Raw genomic sequence first — 15,121 nt, 5'->3', positions numbered from 1 at the left:
ATCTAACTTGATTCGTATTGATCGTTACTGAAATCGGCATGTTTATCACTTAATGTTTCTGTAGTAGCCTACGGCCAAACAGCTTATAGATCATTCATTAAATCAACATTTAATCTTTAAAACCTATCTATTTTCATGCTACTAGTACTTATTTTTTTAGACACTATCTATTTCATTAAGTACTAGTACTTATTCATTAGATACTAGTGCTTATTCTTTAGGCACTAGTAACTTTTTAAAGATACTAGTACTTATTCCAATAGTGTCTAGTATTTAATTATGCCTGACTAAAATAGAAAAAATAGTGCTTATTTTTTAGGTACTAGTAACATTTTAGATCAAAGATATCCTTACCTTAATAGATACTTGTACTATTTAAATAATCATTATGCAAATAATATGTTGAATATTAATAAACCAACAACATATCAAAGAGAGATGACACAGGAAACAGACTGAATTGCATGAGGCCATTTTTATAATAACGATATAATAATAGCCTACCTTTTTAATGGTATTAGAGTAAAAAAAATATATATATAATGAATAGGCATATGTAAGACACTGCATATACTCTTATTTTGACATAACTCTCATTCTTAGACACAGATTAATATTCTGAATTATGCTCTCCAAAAATCCCAATATCTGGGTATTGTGGTTGTTTGGCTGGTGGGTCTGAACTGGTTTTTGGATCTTAACTGTTACATTCAAAACAATAAATGTCATATTAAACATATATCTTTCCTTGTGTTCATGCTAATCAATTAGCTAACCCAACAAAGCCAGTAATTTACGAAAAAACAATCTTCTATAGCCTTAGTTTAGTCTGCATTACCATATGAACTCTGATTGGATGGTTGAGAGTATACTCATGTTTATGTAATGATCTGTTAAAAGAAGATAGGCTATCTCTTAATAATAAAATCCAAACATAAAGGAATGCGCATGCTCATGCCTCAAGCGTCTACTCTACGGCAATAAGATTTCTGTATTATAAACCAATGAAATTGGGTGTGGGCGTCAGTCACTCTTTTGATCTGGAGATTTTGATTCTGTACTGTACTGTACTGTACTGTACTGTATAATAGCGCCCCCTACCGTATAACAGTGTAAACATGGATAGCCGGAAAATTCAAAAAGAGTAAAGATTTGAAGTACACTACCAGTGGACTAGCCAACACAAAAAAAATCATATACTCATAATTAGGATCATATCTGTTTTTTGTTAATCAATATTTTCAAACAATGTAGGCCTAAGTTTAAAAGATTGTATGTAAAACTATGTGAAAAAAAGTATTTAGGCTACTCTATCAAAAGATGATTAGATTTAGATTTCAAATACTTAATTATACTATTAAGTAGGCCTATATCTTGATCAAAAGATTGAGGACAAGTATATGCCAAATATACTTAGACCTTTCTGTCAGTCAAGTATACTTAAGTGCAATATCAAGTATATTTCTCAGAACTGAAAGTAGCCTACACCTATATTTATTTTTAGTTTAAAAGAAGTATACTGATAGCACACTTGAATAAACTTCTCTTTTGTAAGGGTAATCATAGTCACATAAGAAAGCTGTGCAAAATACCTCTGTGTGCCTGTCAATAGCCTATGTTTTATTTTCAAATTAAACTTCACTCACAAGTTGTTTTGGCTGTCAAAGTTTCACCAGTAGAGGTCGCTGTTGAAGCTGCAAAGAGAAATTATGCATTTAGTTTGGAAATAAAACTAGTTACAGTAGTTCTGGTATTAATATTAAAGCGTAACATACAATATAACATAATATCAGAATTAGAATAATATACTTTATGAGAATCCTCTACAGGAATATTGAGACATAAGGTTACTCACTTGTTTTTGTGGCAGTTGTCAAAGTTTGACCAGTAGAGGCTATCACACATTGGACAAATAAAAGTAAAGTTTTTAAGAAAAGTGATTAAGTTTTTCTGTTGTAAATAAATAAGTTATGCATTAAATAAAACTTACTCTGGATTGTTATCGTCACTGGATCGGAGTGAGGAGATGGTATGAGAACTTGTGACTTCTCCACAATGTAGAAGCAGGTTATTCTCACAGATGAACTCTGACCTTCTGACCAAATACTGATCTGAGATCCAGTGAGTGAGAGCTGACATGATGAGCTCTGTTCTGATTTACTTTCTCTTCCTTTTATGTTAAATACACACATCTCCATCTTCAGATCTTCAGTATTCTCACAGCTCAGCTGAACTGTGTCTGTTTCCTTAATAACTGAAGCAGAGGCTGTTAACCTGGCCTGAGGAAGAGCTAATGAAGAAGAAAGGAAAAGACAGAGTAATGACCAAAAAGCAATGGGACATCTTGATTGCTTGGTTTCTGTTTTTAAAAATAGCTGGCAGAGAAACCTCATTGATCCAAAGTGTCTCATTGCTATTTTCAGGATTCACAAATGTTTGAATTTCCATGACTTTTCCATGATTTTCCAGTCATTCATGAATGTTAGATTATTGGATAATTACAGAAATATTTTTATTAATTATTATCATTATCTATTGTTAACCACATTTGGACATGTTTTACCTCTGCATTTTACAAATAGCCTACAGTTAAAAATAAATAAATAAATTGTTTGTTTGTTTGTTTTTTTGTTTACTAATTTATTGACTATTAGGCAATAATTAGTAGGTAATTAGTAATTAGTATTACTGTCAATCATTAAAAAAATTAAAACCAGCCACTGATGAACATGACGAGGATCTCACACGCGTCTCATTTACTCACAACTCTTTACGTTCATTTAAGACTTTATTTAACTCATTTAATACTGCTCTTATATTATGAGGATACTCGACAAAACGGACACTTTGGCACAATTGTGTGTGTTATTGTTCATTCAAGCGCGAAAGAGAACTGCATTCTGGCGCGCTCTAGCTGTGCGCATGCACAATACTGGTGTGCGTCTTTCTGTGTGTGTGTGTGTGTGTGTGTGTGTGTGTGTGTGTGTGTGTGTGTGTGTGTGTGTGTGTGTGTGTGTGTGTGTGTGTGTGTGTGTGTGTGTGTGTGTGTGTGTGTCACATAGACAGCATTGTCGCACTTGAATGGTTTAAAAGCATTTGCATGAATAATAGAGGGATCAAATAATGTAACGCTAGCCAAAGGATAACGCGTTAAACTGGACAAAAATTAATCGCATGCGTTAACATTGACAGCCCTAATAATAATATGAAAATAGCTTATTATGTATGAAGTCCTGCACCTCTGATGGTGTGTGTGTCACTGCGCGGTGATCTGATCTCAGGTTCAGTGTTGATGTAATAATCACAGCTCAGATGTCTGCTGTTCACTGATCGTGTGTAGAGTTCACTATGAGTTAAATCAAACATACAAAGATGATTCTCTCCAGACTGACTCTTCTGAATGTGAGAGACACTTCTGTGCAGAAGAACATCTCCAGTGTAGAGACTACAGGTGAAATCAGCTCTGACTGAAGATGGTATTTCACAGGCTATGTTGATCTGGACATCACCATCACTAACAGTGATGAAGGGTTTCTGAAGTGAACCTAAAGTGAAATAATCCAGAGTTATTAAAAACATTGTAATAACAGTTTGTAACGCAGAAGAACATCAGTGAAATCTCTCACCTAGAACCGTCACTGTAACAGCAGGAGAATGAGATGATGGTTTATCAATCCTGTGCTCAGTTATTGTGTAGTAGCAGTAAATGTGGACTGATGCAGGAGATTTTACATCTGCCCATCTGAGCACTTCAGCACCAGTGAGATCGAGCTCACATGATGGACTGACTTTTATATTCTTCCGTTCACTGTTTACATAAAAATGACACTGTTTCACTGTAACATCTGCTGGCGTCTCACAGATCATCTTCACTGAGCTGGACTCTCTTAGGACATCTGGAGATACTTTTACAGCAGGAGCTTCTGAAACAACCAAAACAGACAAATCAATCATTACATCTCATTGACAATGTTCATTAATATTTACAATTACAATGTAAAATAATATTCCAAAATTAATCATATATTTTTAGTTGAAAAATGTGAAAAAGGCCACTGCTGATTATTGCTGATGTATACAGTAATACAAATATATCAGGTAGGTTGTAGCTCACATGTCTGTATGTTCATATTAAAACTTCACACATATTACACTTGCTGAATTATTTTACCTAATAAAACTTTGTTCACCATAAATCACTTACTGTAAGACTGAACCTCCATAAGAAGCTGAAGAGCAATGAAGATGAACAACTCCATTACAGCGAGAGTGAGAAAAGAGACGACTCTCACACAATGGGTGAATTAGGAAGTAACACACCAGACCACCGGAAACCATATAATGCACTGAGCAGTTTTAAGTAGATGAAAGTATATATAAAAATACTACACTGATAGCCATGTGCAATGAAACATGTATCATAGCGTGTGCTTAATCATTTCTCATGTAATTGTTTTATGGTAACATTTACAATAAGGTTCATTAGTTAACATTAGTTAACTACCTTAGTTAACATGAACTAAGAATAAACATTTCTTCTACAGCATTTATTAATCTTAATATTAATTTCAATATTTACTAATAAGTTATTAAAATCAAAAGTTGTATTTGTTAACATTAGTTAATGCACTGTGAACTAATATGAACAAACAATGAACAGTTGTATTTTTAACATTAACAAAGATGAGCTAATATAGTAACAAATGTATTTGCTCATTGTTAGTTCAAGTTAATTGATACATTAAATAATGTTAACTAATGAACCTTAAATGTTATATAAATCAGGCTAGGAATAATATATTTACAAATCCCTCTGTATATGTCTTCATAATATAACTAGGTACAAGACTGGAGAGTTTGGTGTATATGGTGCTACTGAAGTGCAGATTTCGGACTTGGAGAATGAGAGGTAAAGTACCTGCGTGAAGTTGGCCCCCCACCCAACGCAAAACGTCGTCAAACTATGCTCAATCGTTTGTGCTCCGTTTGTGCTGGTTTGTGCTGTCAAAAATTTCGTTTGTGCTGTTTCGGTTTTTTAGATATTAAAAGAATATTTTTAGGTCATTCTGAGGTCACTTAGCCCCCCCACATGTTCCAAATTCACTCAAAATAGTCTCGTTCGTTTGTGCTTCGTTTGTGCTGGTTTGTGTCGGTAAAATTTTCGTTTGTGCTGCTTCGGGTTTTAAAATATCAGAAATTGAATTATAGACGATGACGTCACCAGCCCCCCCACATGCTCCAAATTCACCCAAAATAGACGCAATCGTTTGTGCTCCGTTTGTGCTGGTTTGTGCTGTAAAAAGTTTTGTTTGTGCTGCTTCGGTTTTTTAGATATTAAAATAATATTAGGTGGTCATTCTGAGGTCACTCAGCCCCCCACATGCTCCAAATTCACCCAAAATAGTCTCGTTTGTTTGTGCTTCGTTTGTGCTGGTTTGTGCCGGTAAATTTTTCGTTTGTGCTGCTTCGGGTTTTAAAATATTATACATTCAATTATTTTTGATGACGTCACCAGCCCCCCCACATGCTTCAAATTCACCCAAAATAGTCTCATTCGTTTGTGCTTCGTTTGTGCTGTAAAAAGTTTCGTTTGTATAAAAAATATTAAACATAAAAAAAACAATAAAAAAAAACATACGCAATATGTAAAAAATATAATACAAAATACAATACAAAATAAGAGCCTTTCTTAAATGAGCAGTGAGCACCAATAATAATTGAGCTCAACATCTTATGATTTCTAAAGAATAATGTGACGTTGAAAACTGGAGTAATGATACAGAAAATTCAGCTTTGACATTACAGGAATAAATTACATTTGAATTATATCAAATTTGAATTATATTAACATTAAAATATTAATTATATGAAAATATATAATCTATTTATAGGCTAATCATTTTTCACAATATCAGCAGCACTTCCAAACTGTAATACATTATAGATTACTTTGTTACTTTTATTTAAAGGAAATTATTTAGAGTACCTTACAATAAAGGCCGTCTCAGAATTGTAATGCATTAGCTACTCCAGTTACTTTCACCAAGATAACTACAGAAGTAGAACTTAACATTTCTAAAACAAACGACTAGGGCTGTGTAACAATATGCAATATGAAACCAAAATCCCGACGCTCCATCCACGGACCTGTGTTGCGGTGTGAGAAGGCAGAATCGCGACACACCCCTTCCAACTCCTGAGTCCAGATCCAAAGCTACCACATCTTCATATAACTATTATTTGAAGTTAACATTATAAAATACATAGACTTACACCACAAAAACAGTTGAGGATAAATTCTTTAAAATTGGTCAATTCCAGCGTTATGGACGTGACATTTGCAAGTCAAAACTTGAAGTATAAATTATCAGAAAATGCACTTAATACCAATATATTGAAACTGTCTGTTATATATCCATAGGCTTCTCCCTTAATAAAGGAGTCCAGACATTAAAAAAATATCAGTCTACTCATGCGTTTTATATTTAATATGAGGGAAATAGCATGTGCATTACATTTTTTTTTTTTTTAGTAATTCTGCGCAAACCAAAAGTAGCCTAATACTAGCCTACCCACCGGATGAAGAAGCGTTGTCTCTCCGCAGAACATAAATTATTCATTTTCGCCTCTTGTTACTTCTATACTCTTTGGCTTGTTGTAGATTTCAGTGCACGAGACAAAAATGGCTAAGCGCTTTACAATTAGTTACTGTTACTAAATGTTCTCTAGTCTTTAGTTTTAAAAAGAAAAGAAAAGAAATATATATACTTGAAGCGGCATCTCTGTGATTTGGCGGGGTCGTATTTATTTTTTTCAAGGTTTTTGTTTCCTGTGCGCTTTTTTTATCCATATTTCGCGAAGAATGGAGTGGTTTGATAGTATTTTGGGCTGGGTCATATAACTCTATAGTGAAATATCTATAGGGTGATTAACTTGCATTATAAATTGATACAGTGAGGTTATGTATTAATACAAAATAAATACTTAATAAAAAGTAAACCACATAATTTTTCTTTGAATAAATTAGCCAATGCTACACCGTGTCCACCAGTGCCATGATCAGCTATGTTTCTTTCTGTCACAAGAACTCAGATTGATCACCATTTGCTATGTGTTTAATTAGTAGCCTACTATTGACCAATTAATTTGAAATGATTGGTTATACTCACTTGGTTTTGGTCTTCCAAAAACAGCAGTTTCACTAGGAGTTGAGGCTTGACAAATAAAAGGTTGACAAGGAAAACAGAAACTTCTAAAATTCACAGAACAAGAGCCCTTACTGAACCTGAATTGCTTCAGTGTAGCTCAAGTAAATGTTTTAGTCACTTACTGTAGTGTATAGGCAAGGACAAAGCAGAGATAGAATCCAAGTGCACTTACTTTAATAAAACAAACAAGAAATCTCAGTCAAAAATCATTTCACGTGGTGAAGATTACAACATCATCTACCTTTGGTTTGCTAAATAAACAGCAAACAGAGGAAAAATATAATATACAAAGTTGTTTAAAACAAAATCTGTAACAGTGCACAGTATAACAAAATGATCTACAAGTAGAGATGCAAGTTATAATTTACATTTTGATAATTAAAATACAATGAACTACTTTTTATCAATTTATGTAAATCCTGCATCAAACATATATATGAAGATCTAGTTGCTACAGGAACCATAGATGCAGACATGGCCACAGGTACAGTTTTATCTCTAAGCTAACAAAAATATTACTTAGTTAGAGAGCCTGGTATGAAAACTGCTGACAGAATTCAACATTGGGTCAGGGTGAAGTTACAATATTGAAATATAAAGTTTCAAAAATAGTGCATGTGACCTGATACCTGACAAATAAAACTGACCCTTGTTTAACCATTTTGTTTGTGTAAACCCCATAAACTGCTATATTTCCATCATGTCTATCTATACTCCGGTCAAATATGAATATGGATTTCTTTCTTTTTTTTTTTTTTTTTTTTTTTTTACTCTGGGCTGTCACTGGATCAGAATGAGAAGATGGTTTTTGAACTTGTGACTTCTTCACAGTGTAGGACCTCACGTACTCGTACAAATTTGTAAGATTTTTTGCTAAATCGTAAATATTTTATGAGTTGCCCAATTCGTATGAATTCGTTCGTACGAATGACCTACCCCTGACCCCGCTCCTAAACCTATAACCGTCACTGGGTTTTAGACAAATCTTACGAATTCGTACGAGTGAGGTCGTATGAATTCATACGAATCAGTCACATTTTCGTACGAATTGGTCGTGAGATAGCGTTGGTTATTCTCGCAGATGATCCAGTGAGTGAGAGCTGATATGATGAGCTCTGTACTGAGTAACTTTCTCTTCCATTTATGTTAAAGACACACATGTGTCTGACTGTGTCTGTTTCCTTAATAACTTAAGCAGATGCTGTAAAAAATAAATAAATAAAAAAGTCTTTATTTTATTTTACAGATATTGATGACAGGCCTATTTTCATCGTCACTCTTAGGATTTTTTCATCATTCCATTAAATGCAATTGTCATCATTTAAAAATAGAGAAAAATAGTGTGTGTGTGTGTGTGTGTGTGTGTGTGTGTGTGTAATACACATTTACAATCTCTTTAAATGAAAGTTTATTTAATTATAATGATATAATAAAAGAGAAATTAAGTTAGCAGAGAACGATTTGGCATCTGTGCCAGACTGTATAACACATGAGTGTTTACAGGATCATCAGGGATGGTGCAGTACACGTGGTACAATTTTTCCTACAGAGAACAAAGAAAATAAATATATGAAAATGAAATGAAAGAGAAGTATATATGGTAAAAGTTAGAAGAAACCGGTCTCTAGTACTCACCTCATGTTCTTCAGAATGTTTGTCATTGTCTTCAGTATCATCTTCATCTGCCACATTAGAAATACAATACCTTCATTTCAACCATTTGTAACTTTTAACTTCTGTACTGTATGAAAATTATAAAACATACTTTGCACAAAAAATACTCATAATATGCAGCACATTATCATTTGTATTTACCTGGGCTCTGGGAAACAGCTGCTACAGACGTATTCATAGGACTAAACATAATAAAAGTACATATTTATTTTAATGTTTTAACAAATAAGCACCTATATAAAGTACACTAGAAAATTCTTACCTTTTCTTTCTTGGTTTCTGTCCTAGTAAAATATACCACACCAATGCATTAATGTTTTTTGATGCAAATTTATTATTAAAACCTGTTAATTACACTTGGTGTACTTATATATTATCTTATTTTTCCTATTACATATTTTAGTAATCATTTTAAATTAGGTATCATTCAAAAGCATAAACAGTCAAAATTCATCCTGTCAAAACTGTTTTGATGTTGGACATTGTGTTACCCTGGAAACGATAAATGAAATCTAAATTAAAGGGTTGTGACAGCTGGCTTCTCTCCCTAGTGGATGTTGTAATATTCCAAATTTACTGCACTATTTTATAATCAAATCCTTTTCTAATTTTTACAAAACACATTGTTGGAAAGGTTTGAGACTCAATTTTTCTGTTTTGTGAGAGGAGAGGATTTTGTGACGTATAGCGCCTAAACATCCCACAGGAACCTCCATTTTTGAGATATCAACTTTAAAATTGGAGCACAACTTGATTAGACATATGGCTTTGTTTTTCTTTTTTTTTTTGTTAAATTATTTTTAGCATCCAAATTATTTTTCAAAAATATATATTTTGTATAAAATAAAACTGATTAGTACAGTACATTTGCTTTTCACATTTGCAACATAACTTTTATACACTTTCATTTTTTGAAGTCCACTTTTGTGTTTTCTTTAAAAAGAAGTTCAGAAAGCATTCATCAGTTACAGCCATATTTAAGTTTAGTGCATTTTCACGTCTATACTCAAAACGGGGTAACATTAACAGGTTTACTGTACATCCGCATATATAGGTAACTTACTGATGCAGAACAGACAGAAGCCCATGAGTCCGGTCAGGAAAATCCCCCCGCTGGTGGCCGCCACTGCTATGATCAGCCATGTTTCTTTGTGTCACCAAGAAATCAGATCCATGATCACCATGTGCAAAGTTAAGTTTTCAGTTGCAGTGATTAATCGATTGTTAATACGTACTTGTTTTTGGTGTCCTGTGGCCATCAGTTTCACCAGGATTTGAAGCTTTGACACCTAAATGGTTGAAAAGGAGAATTAGACATTTCTAAACATTCTGACATTTCTTAAAAACAGCATCGGTCACTGTGATTTTGCCAAGTAAAGTATGATCCTAACCCTAACCCTATCTCTAAACCTAACCCTACCCATAATTTATCCCTAAAATCAAAGGGAAATGATGGTGAATAACACTGTTATAGAAGCATTGAACTTAACATAAACTGTAAACTTGTCCCTCAAATCTGATTGGCTGATTGGAATATTGTTCCAAGGTCTACAAATGTTGATGCAGAAACACGTTATACTTGGTGAAATCACATTCATCAAAGCATGTATTCATTTTGCCTTGTTATTTTGTGTATAGCCTAATCTTGGAAAAAGGGTTCAATGGGGTTCTGTGGTTCTTAAACCTTGCACTCTTTAAAATAAAAGCCCCAAAAGGTTGTTGTTTTTTTGCAGCGATGCCAGAAGAACCATTTTGGATTCCCCAAAACAACTTGTTGTTAAGAACGTTTCACTATAAAGAATCTTTTGTGCAAAGGAAAGATATGGATGCCAATAAAGAACCTTTAATTTTAAGAGTCCATGGCAAAGAGGTTCTATATAAGGAAAAATGTCTTAAATGATTGCATAGTACTTTTATGTTTAATGGGCAGTTTACAAGCTTAATTTATAAATGTTATTAAAATAAAAGGTCACACTTTATGTTAGGTATCTTTAAATACTATGTACTAACATTTTAATTAATCATTTGGTATGATGCCGTTTTTGTGTATATAGCATGTTTCTACATTGTACTTATATATTTTTTAAATACCTGCATGTAATTACAGCTGTAATTAATGTCTGTAATTACATATATAACACTATTGAGCCTTACCTTACACCTTAACCCACCATTAACTCATACCACAATCCTGTCCATAACCTTACCTGTATCCCATCTCAATATTAGCAAAAGTATTTTGCAATTCAATATGAACACAGAAGTACATTGTACTTATTGTTTGATGTAAGTACATTAAGGACACCTATTATAAAGTGTGACCAAAGTTTATAAAGCGCCTGACAGAACACTTTAAGTTTCTATAGAACCGAATATTATACATACATATTCTGAAGAAAATATTATAATCAATGATTTTTATTTTTATTTTTATTTTGAAATGCTATAATGGTGTCTGTATAATCAGGCCTGTGGTTAAATCTAGTAGATTCTACACACTGTTCCTCAAATTTAGGGCAATACAGAAAGAAACTTAGTGTTTCAGATCCTCATGAACACAGAGGTGGTGCAGAGAAAAGCATCTCATCAGATCAGATCAGAACTCCACGTGTGTCCTGAAAGCTAGATTTTACCTTGAGAACGGTTTTATCATAATCCGTTTAAATGCTATCACTGTTTTTGCAAAACTTAGATATTCTACGTACATTTTTATAAAATTATATTTTAATAACGATAAAGGAGCTCACCAGGTGTAGGGTTTACTGTGGTCTCATACCAAGTTGTGTTTTCTGTAGCCAGGGTTTCTGAAATATTAAGAACATACTATTCAAAGTTGTTGGTAAAAAAAAAAAAACAATACAATTGATATGGATTTATAGACTCGATAGAGTCACATTTAGTCTATACTAGTTGTTGTTTCACTTGTAGAGAATGTTGGTGTTAAATCTGCAGAAAACAATTTGCAAGGTTAATCATCAAAATAATCACCATTAACTCATACCACAATCCTGTCCATAACCTTACCTGTATCCCACCTCAATATTAGCAAAAGTGTTTTGCAATTCAATATAAACACAAAATTACATTGTACTTATTGTCTGATGTAAGTACATTAAGGACACCTATTATAAAGTGTGACTAAAGTTTCAATAAAGCACCTGACAGAACACTTTAAGTTTCTATAGAACCGACTAGCATGCATGCATATCCTGAAGAAAATATTATAATTCAATGATTTTTATACTTTTAAATGCCATAATGGTGTCTTTATAATCAGGCCTGTGGTTGAATCTAGTAGATTCTACACACTGTTCCTCAAATTTTAGGGCAATACAGAAAGAAACTTAGTGTTTCAGATCCTCATGAACACAGAGGTGGTGCAGAGAAAAGCATCTCATCAGATCAGATCAGAACTCCACGTGTGTCCTGAAAGCTAGATTTTACCTTGAGAACGGTTTTATCATAATCCATTTAAATGCTATCACTGTTTTTGCAAAACTTAGATATTCTACGTACATTTTTATAAATGATATTTTAATAAGGATAAAGGAGCTCACCAGGTGTAGGGTTTACTGTGGTCTCATACCAAGTCGTGTTTTCTGTAGCCAGGGTTTCTGAAATATTAAGAACATACTATTCAAAGTTGTTGGTTAAAAAAAATAAAAATAAATACAATTTATATGGATTTATAGACTCTATAGAGTGACATTTAGTCTATACTTGTTGTTTCACTTGTAGAGAATGTTGGTGTTAAATCTGCAGAAAACAATTTGCAAGGTTAATCATTAAAATAATTACCACAAAAATAAAAAAATAAATTGATTTCGGATGAACTTACATATTGTTGATGCATTTGTTGTGCTTGGTGACTGATTTTGCACAGGAAGAAAAGCTATAGAGACAAAAAACATACATTAAGAAAAATTAAGAAAAATGTAAAATGGTTGAATTAAATGTAAATGTGTAGATTCATATTACATTAAAATGACATATACCTGTCAAGTTGAATGTGTCACTGTATGGTGAATGTTTGGATGATGCAGGTTGTGGAGAATAACTGCAGCTCATTACTTTACTCTTAACTGACTTTAGATGATTAAATAAAAAATGTTCGCGGAGTGTAGAAATACACTGTGTCCCTCCAGATGGTTTTTGAGATTTTAGAATTTGCCGATTTTCATCTCCAATGTAAATAAAACAAGCATAACCAGCATTGTCTGATCCTGGTATATGACAGTAAATTCTAAATTCACCCTTTTCATAGTCATGGATTACTGTAATGATGGGCTTCTCTTCTGAAAAACAACATATAGCAGAGAACATTAGTGTGGAAGAACCAAAGGATTATGAGAATGCTTAGAAGAGAGCAACACTGTTCATAGAGGATGCTAAACAGTTGTGACACATTACTGTACCAAATTAAACATCTTACTCTGATTTAAAACTGTATTATAGTGAGAGTGATCAGCATCTGTCAGTCTGTCATATCTCAGTGCTGTGTTTGAGTCTTTCTGCACTGACGCTGGAGACGCTGTCAGCCAAACCTGATCAGAGAGTCCTGTAGAAACACAGAAAACCTTTAGATAACAGTATACATCAAATGTAAGTTACAGCTGCTGAACACAAGGGTCCCATCACCTCTTGCAAGAAAGCAAGCTATTTATTGGTCGAAATCAAATAGTAAAATATCTAACAAGATGCCCATTGACGGCACTAAAGTGAGCTCTAACCATAATAGAGAAGTGATTCTCAACCAGGGGCCCACTGGGGGCCTCAGCAAACATTACAAGAGGTGACTTGAAATAATTTAATTATGTGAAAAAATAAATCTAACTTAATTCAAATACTAAAAATACAAATAAATCAAGATGTATTTATTGAACAACACAGAATCTTGAATCTTATGGAATCACAAAATTATAGTTAATTATTTTTAATATATCAATACACCCAGTTTATGTTAATTAAAAGTACGAAAATATTTTGCTAGGTATTTCTGACAACATGCACCTTCTGTAATTCATGCATGAAACTAAGAAAACTAATTCTTCAACTTGCAAAGTGAATCATCCACCTAAAAATAAACCTGCGAGTGACTGTGAAGTGTTTTATAGCATAGGCCTAGTGTGATGATGATGATGATGATGATAAAAACAATAATTTATATTGGTACTTTTTGCTTTTGCTCACAAAATAAACACAGAACAAAGAACTAAAAACAACTGAGGAACATGTAGCACACGGTACTTAGACATCAGTATATACTGTATAGGCATTTTAAAATGAAATATACTGAAATATAATTGTTTTCCTCCTATCTCATTGTATTCCATCATCAGTACAGCTCTACATATTTTGTCAGTAATTGTCGCATTTCTTGCCGTTGTTATTTTAGCTTACAATGTTTATTGTAAATGTTGGTTATACCTAAAATAAAAAAATATGCATAGTATACTAAAACAAAAGACAGCAGAAAAATAATATGAACTTTATCTCTTTTTATATGATCACTTACTTAGAGGTTGAACCTTCAGCAAGAGAGTAAAGATGAGGAGGATGAGCAGAACCATGTCAGCGTCAAATGATAAACTGACACAAAGATGTCCAATGCACATGGGGAAGTAGGAAGTAAGAAAAACGATATAAACCAAATGGCACGATACGTCTCTATAACATATGACACAGGCAGTATAATGATTGTACTTCAATCAAGCCAAATAAATGAGAACACAAACAAACAAAAATTCTGATGCTAAAGGGAAAGTCAGAATGTGATGCATCTTAAAGTCTCAATGTATTTTCTCACAATAGTTTGTGTTTATCTGAAGCGTTGAGATCTTTCAAAGCCACAGAACAGCAGTGTGGTTGAAGAAAAGCGTAGAGGGTTGAGCAGAGATGGAGCTACAAATAGCAGATATCTGCTGCTTAAAGTCCCTGCTAGTCAAAATTAAGTATGTGTTCTGAGTTTGCCACACCACAGAAAAATGTGTTATTAGCCACCCAGCTGGCAAGTGCATAAAATAAGCTATCAAAATCTTGAAAAAATGAGCAGTAGTCTCTGCTCTCAAACGCTGGGGGCGTGTCCACTGGCTGCGCTGAAACTGCCCACTTCACACACCACACTCATCTGTCACCGCTACAGTCGGAATGGATGCTCCTAGCAGCTTAATTGGTTTTACAAAGCCATACATGTTCGAGCCTCCAGAGCCAGAATCTAATTCAGAGGACATTGACCAGCT

The 15,121-nt window shown here is 33.5% G+C and overlaps 1 protein-coding gene across 1 annotated transcript; it reads right to left on the bottom strand.

The window, feature by feature from the left end:
• Positions 1-1,598: 1,598 nt before the first annotated feature.
• Positions 1,599-3,918, bottom strand: LOC308685439 (uncharacterized protein). The gene is made up of 5 exons (XM_081357211.1): positions 3,627-3,918; positions 3,240-3,545; positions 1,991-2,290; positions 1,856-1,894; positions 1,599-1,685 (listed from the first exon to the last, which is right to left on the bottom strand). Exons 1-5 carry the CDS (start codon positions 3,865-3,867, stop codon positions 1,639-1,641), a joined length of 933 nt encoding a protein of 310 aa, XP_081213337.1. The 5' UTR covers positions 3,868-3,918; the 3' UTR covers positions 1,599-1,638.
• Positions 3,919-15,121: the final 11,203 nt, after the last annotated feature.

This window comes from Scardinius erythrophthalmus (assembly GCF_964197995.2).
Source record: "Scardinius erythrophthalmus genome assembly, chromosome: 25".
NCBI classification, from domain to species: Eukaryota; Metazoa; Chordata; class Actinopteri; order Cypriniformes; family Leuciscidae; genus Scardinius; species Scardinius erythrophthalmus.
This window is presented reverse-complemented; position numbering and strand designations above follow the sequence as displayed.